Raw genomic sequence first — 15,398 nt, forward strand, 5'->3', positions numbered from 1 at the left:
TATACCAAATTTCTGAAATTTAGCTCAGGTAGGCTTTCAAGTTAGAAAGGTAATAACATTTTAAGAAGGGCTGAGTAATAGCATAACTAAAAGGGTTATCAGTGCATGTAACATAGATGTTTTGCGGTTAAGAATATCAATCTTGCTTTCAAGCAAAATCAAGCTTTTGATTAGTGCATGTGGTAAGGAAATAGGGGAACTCAGGCACCACACAGGTTATGTAGAAAGTAAACACAGGGTCAGTCATAAAAGACTTCAATATCTATACACCAATGCACAGGGTATGAGCAATAAACAGGGTGAATTAGAAATTCAGGTAAATGAGGGCAGATATGATATTGTTGCCATTACAGAAACTTGGTAGCATGAAACCACAAATGGAACATACAGCTAGAGGGATTTAAATTATTTAAAAGAAACAGATCAAATAAAAGAGGTGGTGGAGTTGCTCTCTATATAAGAAATAACTACATCTCTACAGAAATAGAGCACAACATTGATGAAAACTGTCTTGAATGCATTTGGGTCAATATAGGTATCTACTATAGGCCACCCAACCAAACAGAAGAAATAGATGAACTTTTTGCTAGTCAGCTAACTAAGTTATGTAGGAAGCACATCACAATAGTAATGGGGAACTTTAATTACCCTGACATCAACTGGGAAACAAACTCTGCACCAACTAGAAGATCAAACAGATTCCTGACAAACCTAGCAGACAACTTTGTCTCTAAAAAGTAGAGAAGGAAACTAGGGGATCAGCTATATTGGACTTAATTCTTATAAGATGAAATGATAGGTGTTGAAGCCACAGGAACCTGGGGGGGGGAGTGATCATGCAATATTGGCATTCAACATTATGCAAGCACAAGCAATAGAACATAGTCAAATTAGAGTCTTGGACTTTAAGAGAGCTAATTTCAATAAACTTAGAGAGAGCTTGGGAAGATTCCATGGATGAGAATCCTCAAAGGGAAAACAACTCAAGAAACTTGGGAAATTTTGAAAAGTGAGATTATAAAAGCCCAGTCTAACACAATACCGACAAAGAAGAAAAATAACAGTTCTCAAAAGAAACCAGCATGGCTGCATAAAGAACTCTCTGATAAATTGAAAGACAAAAATAACAAGTATAAAAAGTGGAAAGAGTAGCACATAACTAAGGCAGAATATCAGCAAATAGCCCGAGCTTGCAAAGATGAAGTGAGGAAAGCTAAGGCTCAAAGTGGACTAAGGCTTGCGACATTTTTGACAAAAGTCAAAAATAACAAAAAAAGCTTCTTTCAACATGTAAAAAAAAAGTTAAGGAAATGATTGCAAGAGGCAAGAAGGTGACAAGCAAGAGGGAAAAAGCAGAATTGCTTAACTTGTTTTTTTGCATCCATCTTTATACAAAGGGAAAAAACAGTCCAACCTATCAAAAACAGTACCATAAAAAACAAAATAGAAATACAAGTTAAGATAGGCAAGAAAATGGTAAGTGAGCACCTGTCCACACTAGATGAGTTCAAATCACCAGGACCAGATGGATTATACCCCAAAGTTCTGAAGGAACTGGCAGATGTGATTTCAGAACCACCAAACTATATCAAAGATCCAGGAGCACTGGGGAACTACCAGAGCACTGGAAAAGAACTGATGTAGTTCCCGTCTTCAAAAAAAAAGGGGAAAAAATGGATCCTGGAAACTACAGACCTATCAGCCTGACCTCAATACTTGGGAAAATTCTGGAAAAGATAATCAGGCAATGAATCAGCAAACACCTAGAGGCAAACAAAGTCATTACCAAAAACTACCACGTCAAAAACAGATCATGCCAGATAAATCTTATTGTATTCTTTGACCAGGTGACAAAATTAGTGAACCAGAGAAATGCTTTGGATATAATTTATTTGGACTTCAGTAAGGCATTTGATAAAAGTAGTATATAACCTACTACTTGATAAGATAGAAAAATGTGGGTTACACAGCATGAATACCAGATGGATTCGTAGCTGGCTGACTGGCCGTACTCAGCGTGTAGTCCTCAATGAAATTGCATCTACATAGAGGGAAGTGTGTAGTGGGGTGCCCCAGGGCTATGTTCTGGGCACAGTGCTTTTCAACATCTTCAACAATGATTTGGATGAGGGGATAGATGGGGAACTCATTAAATTTGCAAACGACACCAAGATGGCAGAAATAGTTAACACTCCAGAAGATAGGCTTAAAATGCCAAAGGATCTTGATAGACTTGAACATTGGGCTCTATCTAACAAAATGAAATTTAATGGTGAAAAAGGTAAGGTTCTACATTTAGGCAAGAAAAGCCAAATGCACAGCTACAGTATAGATGGTATCTTGCTCATTAGTAGCAACTGTGAGAGGGATCTCAGAGTTCTAGTGGACAATCACTTAAGTATGAGCCAGAAGTGTGCTGCAGCTGCCAAAACCGCCAACACAATGCTAGGCAGCATTAAAAGAGGGATAGAATCAAGATCAAGTGATTAATACCATTTTATAACACCTTGGTAAGGCCACTGCTTCAACACTGGAAGTTTTTAAGAAGAGACTGGACAGCCATTTGTCCGAAATGGTATAGGGTTTCCTGCCTGAGCAGGGGGTTGGACTAGATGACCTCCAAGGTCCCTTCCAACTTTACTACTACTACTATTATTTTTTGTGGCAATCCCTGAGATATTGGAACACTGCTATCATGTCACCCTTAGTACTTCTCTTCATTAAACTAGACATACCCAATTCCAGCAACTGTTCTTTATATGTTTTAGCCTCCAGTCCCCTAATCATCTTTGTTGCTCTTCTCTACACTCTTTCTAGAGTCTCAACATCTTTTTTAAATCGTGGTGACCAAAACTGGATGCAGTATTCCAAGTGTGGCCTTACCAAGGTGTTATAAAAGAGAAAGTCAAGCTATTCTCCAAAGCACCTGAAGGCAGGACAAGAAGTAACGGATGGAAACTAATCAATCTAGAACAGTGGTTCTCAACCTTTCTAATGCCGTGACCCCATAATACAGTTCCCCATGTTGTGGTGACCCCCAAGTGGGTGTGGCCACCAATAAGAGGGAGTAGGACAGCTAGGGAAAAGGGAAAAAAATGGCGGACAGCGTGGTTTGGCGACCCCTGTGAAATGGTCATTTGACCCCAAATGGGGTCCCGACCCACAGGTTGAGAACCACTGATCTAGAACTAAGGAAAAACTTGATAGTTAGAACAATTAATCAGTGGAAGAACCTGCCTCCAGAAGTTATAAATGCTCCAACACTGGAAGTTTTTAAGAAGAAACTGAACAGCCATTTGTCTGAAATGGTATAGGATTTCCTGCCTGAGCAGGGGGTTGGACTAGAAGATCTCCAAGGTCCCTTCCAACTTTATTATTATTATTTTTATTATTATTATTATTATTATTATTATTGCAATAAATAATGGCTGCTATGACTCATACTATTGACATCTGTAATATTTTCTAATGCCATCTGCTTTGCCATTACCTTGATGGGGAGGTGGATAGAGAAAAATGTATTAGTCAACTCTTAGATATTTGAGAGACAGATAAAAAAGCAAACACTCAGTGCAAATGGGGGGGAAGGAAAGAAAAAAAATAGTGGAGGTGAAAGACTAATTATACAAATAAACCAGCAAGGTGGTGATAAATTAAAAGTGATCCTTGTCAAATTAGTGTCAAAGAAGAACCTGTTAATTCAGCTATGGGGAACACGATCTCTTGTGTAGCCAAAAATCAGTGAGGTGGGATTTGAATGATGAGTGATGCCAGAAAAGGGGAATCCCATTTTGCTGAGATGAGAGAGGCTACAAAAAAGCTATGAACAAGTCAGAACAAATTCTGTACAAACAAGTTAAGGGAATTTCTGTTGCCAGGCAAGCCAGATGAATGTAATCTCTGATGCTGTATACTAGCCTCTTACTGCAAAGGCAACAACGTAAAAGGGATACACCCAAAATCTCATCTACTTGTGGTATGCCATTATCAAGCAACTGCATGTAACTAGAATGACTGAGAGTTTGCACAGTACAAACAGATATATTAACTTTCATTTGATTGTGATACCAACAAGTAATTCTTAAGGGCTTATTCACACTAATCCTGTCTGATAATAGTAATTTACTCTGGCAGAAACTTCAATGCTACAGGACTTCAGTGGAGAGGAAACTGACTTGGCAGAGAACAAAACTTTTCTTTTTAGTGCTAAACATTCTGTAACAATAAACCATTGCTATAATGCTAAAGATACTGTAACAATAAACCATTGCTAGGAGAGCACAAATGAGATTTGCAACTTGACATTCACAGATGTTTCATACTACAACTTCCACAGTCCTATAGGCAGGTTGATTAGGATTGAAATCTAAAACCCCTGGAGAACACCAGATTACTATTCCAATATTAGATTCTTAGGGCTGTTATTTTAAAGATTGGTCCACATATTCAGTTCTATTCCTTGGCAGCTATAGCTCCTATAGAGATGTGCTAGTGTACTTGTCAAACATATGCTACTTTTCTTATGTATCCCAAAGGTGCTTTTTTCCACGAGGCAACTTTGTTTTTCTTTTGAAGATATTTCACTTCTTATTCAAGAAACTTCTTCAGCTCTGATGGGATGGTGGGGAATGGAAGGATTTATACTCCTTGCAGACAGCTGGTAATTTGGATTCTTTTAGAGGGTCATTGAGGCCACCTGGAGGTTTATCTGTATTGTCAGGGTCACCTGAGTAGTGCAAATGGGTGTGGAGACTTCTTGGAGCTGCTGAAAGAACTGTGTTGTAGACAAGAGATAGAGGATGACGTATCCCTCCCCTTCTGTTGAGAGAGGGCTGTTCAATTTGGACATAGATGGCCTCTTTGGCTCCTCTTTCAAACCTCTTTCAAACCAGTCCACTCTGTCCAAAATGTGGACTTTGCTGTCTCCGAAAGAGTGGCCTTTGTCTTTTAAATGCAGATGGACTGATGAATCTTGTCCTGATGGGTTTGTTCTCCATGTTGTGCCATGAATTTATGAAGTGGTTGTTTTGTTTCCTCAATGTACAGATCTGCACATGGTTCACTGCACTGTACTGCATGTACCATGTTGCTCAGTTTGTATCTGGGTGTTTTATCCTTGGGGTGGACAGGCTTCTGCTTTAGTGTATTCATGGGTTTGAAATGTGCACATATGTAGTGTTGGCTGAAGATCCTCCTGAGTTTGTCCGATATTCCTGCAACATATTGAATGACAACGTTGCTTCGTTTATTTTTTTCTAAGGAGAGCCTGCTGGGTCTTTTTTGGGATTTGATGAAGGCCCACTTAGTTACTAAAGACAGAAACATGTCTGCGCCATGGATTCACTTGTGTCCCGCATTGTGGCCAATCTCTACATGGAAGAGGTAGAAACCAAGATCCTAAACTCCTTCACAGGAATTCCACCCACTCACTGGTATAGGTATGTGAGCAATACTTGGGTCAAGATCAAAATATAGGAATTGGAAGCATTCATCAAACATATCAACTCTGGGGACAGATACATCAAATTCACATAGGAAGATGTTAGGAAAAATAGCCCGACCTTCCTGAAATATGCAGTACACATTAAGGAAGACAGAAGCCTTAATATTGAAGTTTACAGAAAACCCACACACAGAGATAATTTTGATTCTCACCACTGACTGGAGCACAAAATGGGAGTTATCAGAACTCTACACCACCAAGCTGAAGATCTGCCTACCAGCAAAGCTGGGAAAGAAAAAGAAGTAAAACACATCAAGGAAGTCTACAGGACGTATACCTATCCGAAGTAGACCTTTATTAAATCCCCCAAAGACTCGGCAGAAGCTCCTCCATAACAGACAAAGAAGAAAACAATAAGTGAAGCAATGTTGTCATTCCATGGGTTGCAAGAATATCGGAAAAGCTCAAGAGGATTTTTAGCCAATACAACATACATGCACACTTTAAACCCACGAATACACTATGGTAGAAGCTTGCTCACCCCAAGGATAAAATACCTAGACACAAACTGAGCAACATGGTATATAGAGTACAGTGCAGTGAGCCATGTGCAGATCTATACATTGGGAAACAAAACAACATACATCATCTATCACCAGTCTACAACACAGTACTTTCAGCAGCTCCAAGAAGGCTCCCCAGCAATTTGCACTACTCAGTGACCTGATGACACAGTTAAATATCCAGGTGACCTCAACGACTCTTTAAAAGAATGCAAATGACTCGCTGTCTGCAAAGAGTATAAATCCTTCTATTTCCCAGTCAGAGCTGAAGAAATTTCTGGATAAGAAGTGAAATGTCTTCAAAGAAAAATAAGAAAGTCTAGTTGCCTCGTGAAAAAGCACCATTGGGATAACTATGAATTGGATGACTGAGAATCTCCATAGACATTTACTTTTCTTATGCATATTTCCCAATTTATAGGTCTTTTGCTATTCCCTCATGACTGCATATAAGAAATAAATGAAATTATTAAAGGTTTCTTTGAATTTAATTCACCTATTTAGAGGAGTTTGCCTATAAATCTGCACAGTTTAGATGTGGCTTTACTTCAGATACTGTAACCTCTGTTGATAGATCTGCTATCTTTTTTCCAAAGGTCTTGATTTTTTTCATGATTAAAGATGAAAAAAAAAAACCTTCAAAATTACTCAAATGGCTCGTGTCCCTTCATCTTCGTGAGACATCATTTGGAACTTCAGAATCAATGTTATATAGAAATTTAGCAAGCATTGGTGAAGAATATCTGATGAATATTTTTCTCTTCTAATTTTTATTTTCAAACCCTCCTACAATTAATTTTTAATTTTATTTTGTTTGTGCCTTCAAGACAATTTTTGATTCCTGGTGACTGAATGAACTATTTCTGCATGTTTCTTCGCACGGTTTTCAGAAGTGATTTGATATTGTTCCGTCCTTGGATTAAGAGAGAGTGACTGGCCCAAAGACACCCAGCTTGATTTATGCATAAGGTGAGAACAGTACTCATAGTCTCATGATTTCTACTCTGGCATAGTAATCCCTACATCAACCTAGCATTCTTTTACCTACGTATTTACATTTTTTCTAATGGCCTCAGAAAGTATACTTTCCAAGCTATTGCCTTAATTTGTAGACTATGAAAGGTTAAAATTAAGCTTGGCATCAATTTTAATTTTGAAAAGAGTCAATTTAAGCATTCAGAAAAAGAGTGCTGCTCACAGCTGAACAATAAATGTATTAAAATTCTCTGGGAGTGGTCAATCTCTGCTACACTTTTTGAAGCAAACTAGTTGCAAAACTGAGGTCCATCAAGTCAAGAGATCTGAGAAGAAATATTTTTCCACTCTTTTATCCTTGGTCTCTGGCCATTACAAATAGCTTTCTTCTGAAATAGTGATTAAGGATAACCCACCAATATTACAAGCTTCTGTTTTATTGGCTCAGGACTGTAAATAATAAATAAAAGAGCCCCTATAGTCTCCCAGCCATGTGGGCAATGGCACTGATATTCAGAAACGATAGCACAAATCAGGTGAGAACCCAGCAGACCATATGCATGTTCAAAACATGCAGCTCAATTGCCAAATACTTCATCTCATAAGTTTTCATTATAAAGTGGAGAATGTGCACTAAAAACAAACATTTTGAAACCATTCTTGACAAAGAGCAACATGAATTTACAAAGCTGCCACATATGAAATCAAGTTATCCTAGACTGGTATAGTGCTGTCCAATGAATAATTCTAATGGAAGCAAGCCATGAGGGTAATCACACAAGGTCTCTAAATATGGGAAGTCCATCTGAGACAGGGGTGTCAAACTTGCAACGTCATGTGATGTGTCTTGATGTATTGCGATTTTTTTCCATTGCCGGCAATGGGGTGGGCGCGATTTCAGCATGACATATCTGGCCCACGGGCCAGAAGTTTGACACCCCTGATCTGAGACCTAACAGTATTAATGGACCTATATTCCCTCCCTCTCCATACACTTGCCTAACCCCCTTTTAAATTTAAAATTTTCATCTGCTCTGAATCTACCAGTTATCAGAGGGCTGCCCAGAGTTTAGTATTTACATCAGCAAGGGTAAAAGTCAGTAGACCTGATTGGCAGGAACTGCAGGAGCTGGAGATGTCACAGATTAAACCTGGGACCTTCTCCATACAAAGCACACACTCTACACCTGAGCCCTCCCCCACACTTTCACCTCTTTGCATCCAATAGAGGTCTCTGTACAAAAAGTCCCCACCTGGCCAACATGGAGGACTCTGAAAATATGAAGACAGGCCTTCTTTCAAATAGACAGGTGATGACAAATTTCAAAATGAGGCTACTCTGTATCTCTTCTAGCACTGGGGTAATACCTGCATTTGCATCTTATCTCTCTTTTGAGAGAAAAGCTGGTAGTGTATCCAAATGCCAGCATTGTTAACAGACAGCTTTTAAAACTCAGTTTCTTCCTTCAGATAGATGTATCTAAATGCCTCTGCTTACCATCATTTGCTGATCAAAGGTCACCCCTTAAACAGGGCACCAGTTTTTAATTATTTGCTCACCACTAGTAACACACAATTCACTTGGGAAACTAAGCTCATCAAAATAACAGAAAAAGGTCCAAAGACAATGTTGTCAGTGTGCCATTTCAGTAGTTTGACATTTGATACAAATTAAAAGGAGATAACCACATCATTTAACTAGTTTGCAAATACCAGTGTGAAATGCCATTTACAGGATTGTTTTGCTTTAGCTCCCAATATACCATTCATTCAAACTGCCACATTTCTTATATTGTTCATTGCATGGCTAAGTGACACTCGTATACAGAAATAAACCACATTGGGACAATAATTAATGTTAACACACAATTATTAGGCGCAATAACTTGGCTGGTTAAGGACAATGGGATGTGTAGTTAAAATAACAGACCTGGAAGGCTGTAGGTTCAGGATAGCTGCTTTAACAGGTTAGCCCACAGAAGTCACATAAATTTATATGGAGAGGAGAGAGAGCCAAGAAATTTTAGCATTCTGATAGCATTATTTCTACAACATCTTACAGAGTTTCATAAACAAAGGGACACATATTGTTGCCTTTCATAAGCAAAAAGAGACATGTTGTTTGGATATTATACTTCAAATATCAGTTGTGAAAGACAAGAAAGGATAAATAGGAGATGAGGAGAACACTGCAAGTATCGGATGTTACTATATTGTCCTGTATTTAGGCATGACTGCAGGTAGAAATTAAAATGAAAAGTTACACAAAATGTTGCATAGCTAAGGAAACGATTGTCCAGACTGAAAGTCCCAAATGCTTACACCAACAAATGAAATTTGTCCAGGGAAGATATTGAAACCAAGTGAAAATGACAGTATTATAGAAGATATTGAAGAATTCCTATAACCATTTTTGTAATCATGTGGCCTTCTTAGCATACATCACTCATATCCAATGATAAGAGTCAGAGCAAGTAACTTATTCTAAGGCAGATGAGATAATAGCTAAATGCATCATTGCTCTTTCCAGTGATTACAATTTGTTTAAGCATAATATCTATTGGCCTCCAGTGCTACAGTAAAAGCAAGACCACCTGCAGGAAAAATGACAATGAAAGAAGATGACTTGGAACCAACAGAACCTCTAGGATTTATGCAAACTGGAGAACAATTATCTCTTCTGATGGAATGCAAACAAAAAGAAAATCAGATTAAAGCAAGAATTCCTAATGCGTATTGAGAAAAGCCCAGGGCTAAAAATAAAAATTGCACATATTTAAATATAACTTGAGCCCAAAAGTGGGACTGAGAGCTTGCTTTTTATTATTATTATTTAACTACATTTCATTTACTGTAATTTTAGGCTTTTAGCAAAATCACAGCCGCAGAGGAGATACACCAGCAGCCTAACTTTCTAAGAGCTTGAAATAAGGCAGCCCAAAATGTGCTTGAAGATTACAGGATAGGCCACCAGCATTGATGGGTTGCAACTCACTTATCCTTATTTTCAGCCATTGAATTTTATATCATTGATCCACATTGCTAGCAATTTTCTACAGCTTTTAAAAATCTAGCATGGATGTTTATTGTAAAATACAGAGCTATAAATATAGTGTTATCTTTCTGCATATATTTCTTTGATACAAATAAACTGAACACGTGTCCATTTTATTTTGGAGTTCATTATGATATCTACCCATCAGACATTGTTTTCACTAACTCAAGTTTATGGTGTGGCACTATTAACATTCCTAGAAAGTGCAACTATGGAAAATGTTCTGGATATTATGTTTAGGAAGATCCTTATTTCCTTAAATGGTCAGATCATTGAAATGATAATTAAGGCCCTTAATTCACAAATATTTAAGGTTCTGTGTGAATAAGTAAAAATTGCAATAAAAATCACATGATCTGGGAAATGATAAAGAGGCCTAATATACCTTAATCATTTACATTTATTCAGTAAGAATTTCATCATTTGACACTGCTGGCTTTTTCTACTATGCACAGATTAGCCTTTAAGAAGCCAGAAGCTTCACCATTGTGTTATTAAAATCAACTAATAACCTTCTCTCTGGCATTTGGGAAGACGAGTCAACGCAGCTTCTTCACTGTAACAAACTTGTTTCTTTGTTTTTCATACTGTATTCTTGAATAGTTACTATTCACTTCAAAGGTAGACTGGATGATCTCAGGGTCAAAGCTACCTCCAATTTCTACCAGTACACATCTATTGCCTCACAATAGGCCTATCTTTGTTGATTTGGCAGAGTGTAGTTGATTTATATTCCTTTTTTTTCCCCACTTCATTTTACAAATGGAAGAGTTATAGAACCCCTATTCTGAAACAAACTCTAGTGCAGATGATCAATCCCACCAGGCTATACAGCTGGCACATTTATCATTTTTCATTTATGAGGCACAAGAACAGAGAAAGGTAAGGAAAAGGCAGAGAGGGAAAAGATCATCTCCCGCTATACACAGACTCCAAAAATTTTTCTTCTCTTTTCCCCTCATGAATTATTATGATAAACCTGAACAGATGTCATCCTGGCATTTGAGCTCTGAAATATAGTTGGAAAAGCACGTTATAACTAATGCAGAGAAAAACAGATGAATGTCAGGAAGCAGCACTCTTCTTCAAATTTCAGATAAGCTTCTTTAGCCTAAGGGAGGGGCCTGTCGAAAAGAAAATGGAACTGAAATGGGAAGCTTTGCTTACTAAAAAGCAAGTTCCCTATTTGAAAAAGGCTGTAGCTTGTCAAGGGAAACAAGCATTTAGGCTATAGAGGCTCATCATCTTCTGTCACGAATCACAAGTTTGCTGACTTCTGAAAAATTTATTCAGTCCCTGGCCAGCAGAAATTTAAGAAGTTTGAATTGGATGAAATAGAACAACTCCATGAGAGAAGGAACGGCTGCCTACTGTATTTCTACCATTTCTTCCCCCCATCTTAAAGTCTATAATTTTTGAAGACTGCCTGGACAAGTTCTTGCAGTTTTGTTGGCAAGGTTTTTAGAAGTGGTTTGCCCATTGCCTCTTTCCTAGGGCTGAAAGAAAGTAACTGGCCCAGCTAGTCTTATGCCCAGGTAGAATTAGAACTCATGGTCTCCTAGTTTCTAGCCTGATCCCTTAACCACTACACTAAACTGGCTCTCTGGTGTTCTTTACTGTACTTTAAAATGAAACATACTGAAACATAAGAATGGCACATTTTCAGTTTTAATTAAGAAGTATGCTTGGATCATCAAACATTTGAAGCTGGCAGAATAGCCAATCTAGAAACCGTCCTAGAAACAGTAAAAATGATATGAATTCTCTCTTCATCTTGTTAGTTGAATTATTTTGTAGGAAAAAGCAGTTTGTCCATTTCCCTGGAGTGACTTGAAAGTTAAGCAAATATTCATTTGGGTATATAGGCAGACTTAATGTTTCAAAGCTATAGAGCACCTGTTGATTGTGTACTGAACATACCATTATCCAACTTGTAACAACTGTCTACATAAAATGTAATTTCATTTGCACTGGAACACTGAAAAGGTTACTTTATTTTTATTTACCTTGCCTAGCTTAAAGATGTGGGAAAGCTATATTTTAGTTTTTTTATCTTACAAATCTTTTCTACATTTCTTGCTATAAGTTTTTATATCCCATCCCTCTCAATCCATATTTTTTATCCTTGCATTGTCCCTTATTGTGTTCTTTTGGGCAGGGCTGTAATTTCTGTGATGTGCCCTGGGGTCATACAATATCATAATATCTATTCATTTTTATGTTTGATACAAACCCATTTGTTCCACAATCTCAGGTGGGAATACTCTAGAGGCAAACGCCCTTCGGAATATATCAGAAAATTCCTTATCAAGACCTCCAATACCCATCTTCTCAAAATTCCAATCAGGGTTGATGATAGACTGACGGTTTTCTCGAGTTTTGGATTTGCCTATAGAAAAAAAGAGCAAATTCAAGAATAATAATTTTAATCAGAACTGTTACAGAAGACTACGATAAATTTCAAATACATTATTATACATGTCTGATACATATCACAGTGATAGTAATTAAAAACATGAGCTAAGAATTCTTTCAAACTCATTTGGTTAAGAATAGATTGAAAGACTGGGAATATGTCACTATAACAGAAAATAGAAAATATTGTCCTTGTCTAAAATGTGTTTGCTTATATACACACATAAACAATCAAACAAATACATATATCTTTCAGACTTAACAAGAATTTAACCAAGATTTTATCCACATATTTTCTCATGTTTTAATAAAAAGGGAAACTTGGAGAGCTTTATGTATAAATTCCATGCAAGCAGAAAGCACTATTTTAAGTAGGATAGTTAAAGATTCTGCTCTGCTTTTTTACAAGTAAAGGTTATAATAAGTCACAGAGTCATATAATAATACGTCACAGAGACTGCCCTAGATTCTCTATATTTTTTTAATTGGGACAGACCAGTAAGCCATGATGAACATTTGATATTCGCTCATCACATGACAGGTTATGAAATATTGTTGAAATAGCTAAAAACCATACTTTTCGTTTAGAAGAATCGACTTTCTAGATTTCATGAATTTGGAAATATGTTTGAAAACACTGCAGAGCAGTATAGTCATCTAAGTGATTATGTTTTCCATCACTCTAACAGCTTTCTTCTAAGAATAATATTCTAACAATGCCAAACTAGAAATTTGTCCATGATTTACTTGAAGTTGAAGCAGGAACAAAGAACATTATCTATCTATCTATCTATCTATCTATCTATCTATCTATCTATCTATCTATCTATCTATCTATCTATCTACCTACCTACCTACTTACCTACCTACCTATCTACCTACCTACCTACCTACCTACCTACCTACCTTTCACATTTCTTAACCACCCATCTCTCTCAGAGAGGTGCTCTGGTTGGTGTACCATATAATTTGGCATAAAGAGGCTGGCAGAGAGGCAAAATAAGTTTATAATAGCCATAACACCCTTTATTTTTTGCAAGTGCAGAAGATTGCATCAAAATTTGCTTCCAATAATGATTTAATTCATTTTAAATAGTAACCCAGTAGCAGTAAAAAAACTGAATTAATCTGAATTAATATTATCACCCAAGGTTAAGTTTAAGAAATTAGAAATTAGAATGCATGAAAGTGGGGGGGAGGATATATATATATAGTTTAGCTACTATGTACTATGTATCTAACCATTCTATCCATAAATCATTCTAACTGGCATACAGAAAATTACTGATATATTTCTACACAAGATACATAGTAGTTATTAGTAAACTAGATCCTGCCCATCATTTCATCAATCCATTATGAAAACAAATTAGAATTAAAAATCAGTCCCACAATTCTTTAATAGTAAAAGGGAAAGAAGAAATTTTTTAAAAAACACAAAAGGCTACAATAATTTGTAACAGCTTCATCTTGTGTATGCCTATTTATTGCCGCAGAAGCAACAATAACACTAATTTTTTTATTGCAATAGTCTCATATGGTAACTCTTCTAGAGCCCAGAAATGTGCTTTAAATCGAGCTCAGCCCCTTCACACAAAAATCTGTTTTCTTAATTTGAGTAAAATAATTGAAGATAAGTCAGAACATTGTTTCCAGAACACTTGGGAATCAGGAATGCTGGCTGGTCTGTTGCAAATGACTCAGAATTCTAACAATAAATTCAGACCCAGCTAATGTACATCCCCTTCTGCCTTCCATTACATTTCTATCTTGAAAAGTCAATCCAGCAAGTCTATAATTTGTAAGGTACATCACCTAGGGAGTTAAAGCTGGTGTAATTCAGTCTTCTTGAATTTGGGGATCTATTTTAAGGTGTGGACTTCATCTCCCAGAATTTTTCAGTCAACATTGATAATTCTGGGATCTGAAATCTACAGTATTTATATAGCAAAGTCTGTCAAGCTTTTTAAAGAACATTTTATTATATTCTCACAAAAGAACAGACCAGGCACTGGCACATAGGAGAAATAAAAGATTAAAAGTAAAAAGGAAGATTAAGAGTTGACATGAGAGCAAATAAGAGTGAAGGAAATAAGAAATAAGGATAAGAAAAAGGGAAGAAAGCAAATCTATAGCAAAAAGGGGCTAATTAGAGAAGGGGTTTTGAAAAATGTACTAGTACTTGAGATCTAGAACACCGGAATGTTTTGGACAGTTGTGCTGCGAGGATTGATGGAGTCTGATAAAATCCATTCTGGGAGTTCACATGTACATTATATCCCTGTTTTCCTCACCAGTTCTTCCTTCTATTGCTCTCTAATTCTCATTGTTACTAGCATTCTCTAGTCTCCATGCCACACTCTTCCTACTTCATATGGCTGTATTTTGGCATCTATTTTCTTGCCTGCAAAGCTGCACTGGCCCTTGACATGTTAGTTTCTCCAAAAATCCGTTAGGAGTGAGCAGGAATTCTGCTGAAGTATTTTGTTATTATGTGCAACCAGGGCTTTTTTTCTCATAGAACCCCAAGAACAGAGTTCTGGCATCTTTTTTGGATGAAACCTTGTAGGGCAGGCAAGGTGGGTTGTATGACATGTGTGAGTTCCAGCACTTTTTTTTTTTTTTTTTTTTTAGAAAAAAAGCACTGTGTGCAACGTATTGGACAATGGTACCCTATAACCATGTCAGAAGATTTAGATAACAATATGCTAATGGCTTTGGGGTCAAGAGAAAAAAAAAGTGCTCAATGAATGGGGCAACTGTAGGCTACAAGGATTTGAAAAACAAAAGAGTAGAAACAAAATTTAAAAGAATAAAGAAAATAATGGGAGAAGTACAAGATGACAGATAGGACTTTGGTTATGAGGGGCTGTATAAACTGATAGGAAGGAGAATACGGAGGCTTGAAGCCATATATCCTGGAATCAAAAGTGTGTGTGGGGGGGGG

General features: G+C 37.1%; 1 protein-coding gene across 4 annotated transcripts in view; it reads right to left on the reverse strand.

Annotated features, from left to right (window-relative positions):
• NSF (N-ethylmaleimide sensitive factor, vesicle fusing ATPase) overlaps positions 1-15,398 on the reverse strand; it is an 89,655-nt gene that overhangs the window by 33,747 nt on the left and 40,510 nt on the right. For all 4 annotated transcript variants that reach the window (XR_005555208.1, XM_039331704.1, XM_039331705.1 and 1 more), the window contains one exon: positions 12,270-12,425. Coding sequence is in view for 3 of the 4 variants with exons in the window: in XM_039331704.1 (XP_039187638.1) it covers positions 12,270-12,425 (156 nt within the window). In the remaining variant the exon portion in view is untranslated. The remainder of the gene's footprint in view (positions 1-12,269; positions 12,426-15,398) is intronic.

The sequence above is a fragment of the Crotalus tigris genome, unplaced genomic scaffold (genome assembly GCF_016545835.1).
Source record: "Crotalus tigris isolate CLP2741 ecotype Arizona unplaced genomic scaffold, ASM1654583v1 scf7180000024437.13266115, whole genome shotgun sequence".
Lineage (NCBI taxonomy): Eukaryota > Metazoa > Chordata > Lepidosauria > Squamata > Viperidae > Crotalus > Crotalus tigris.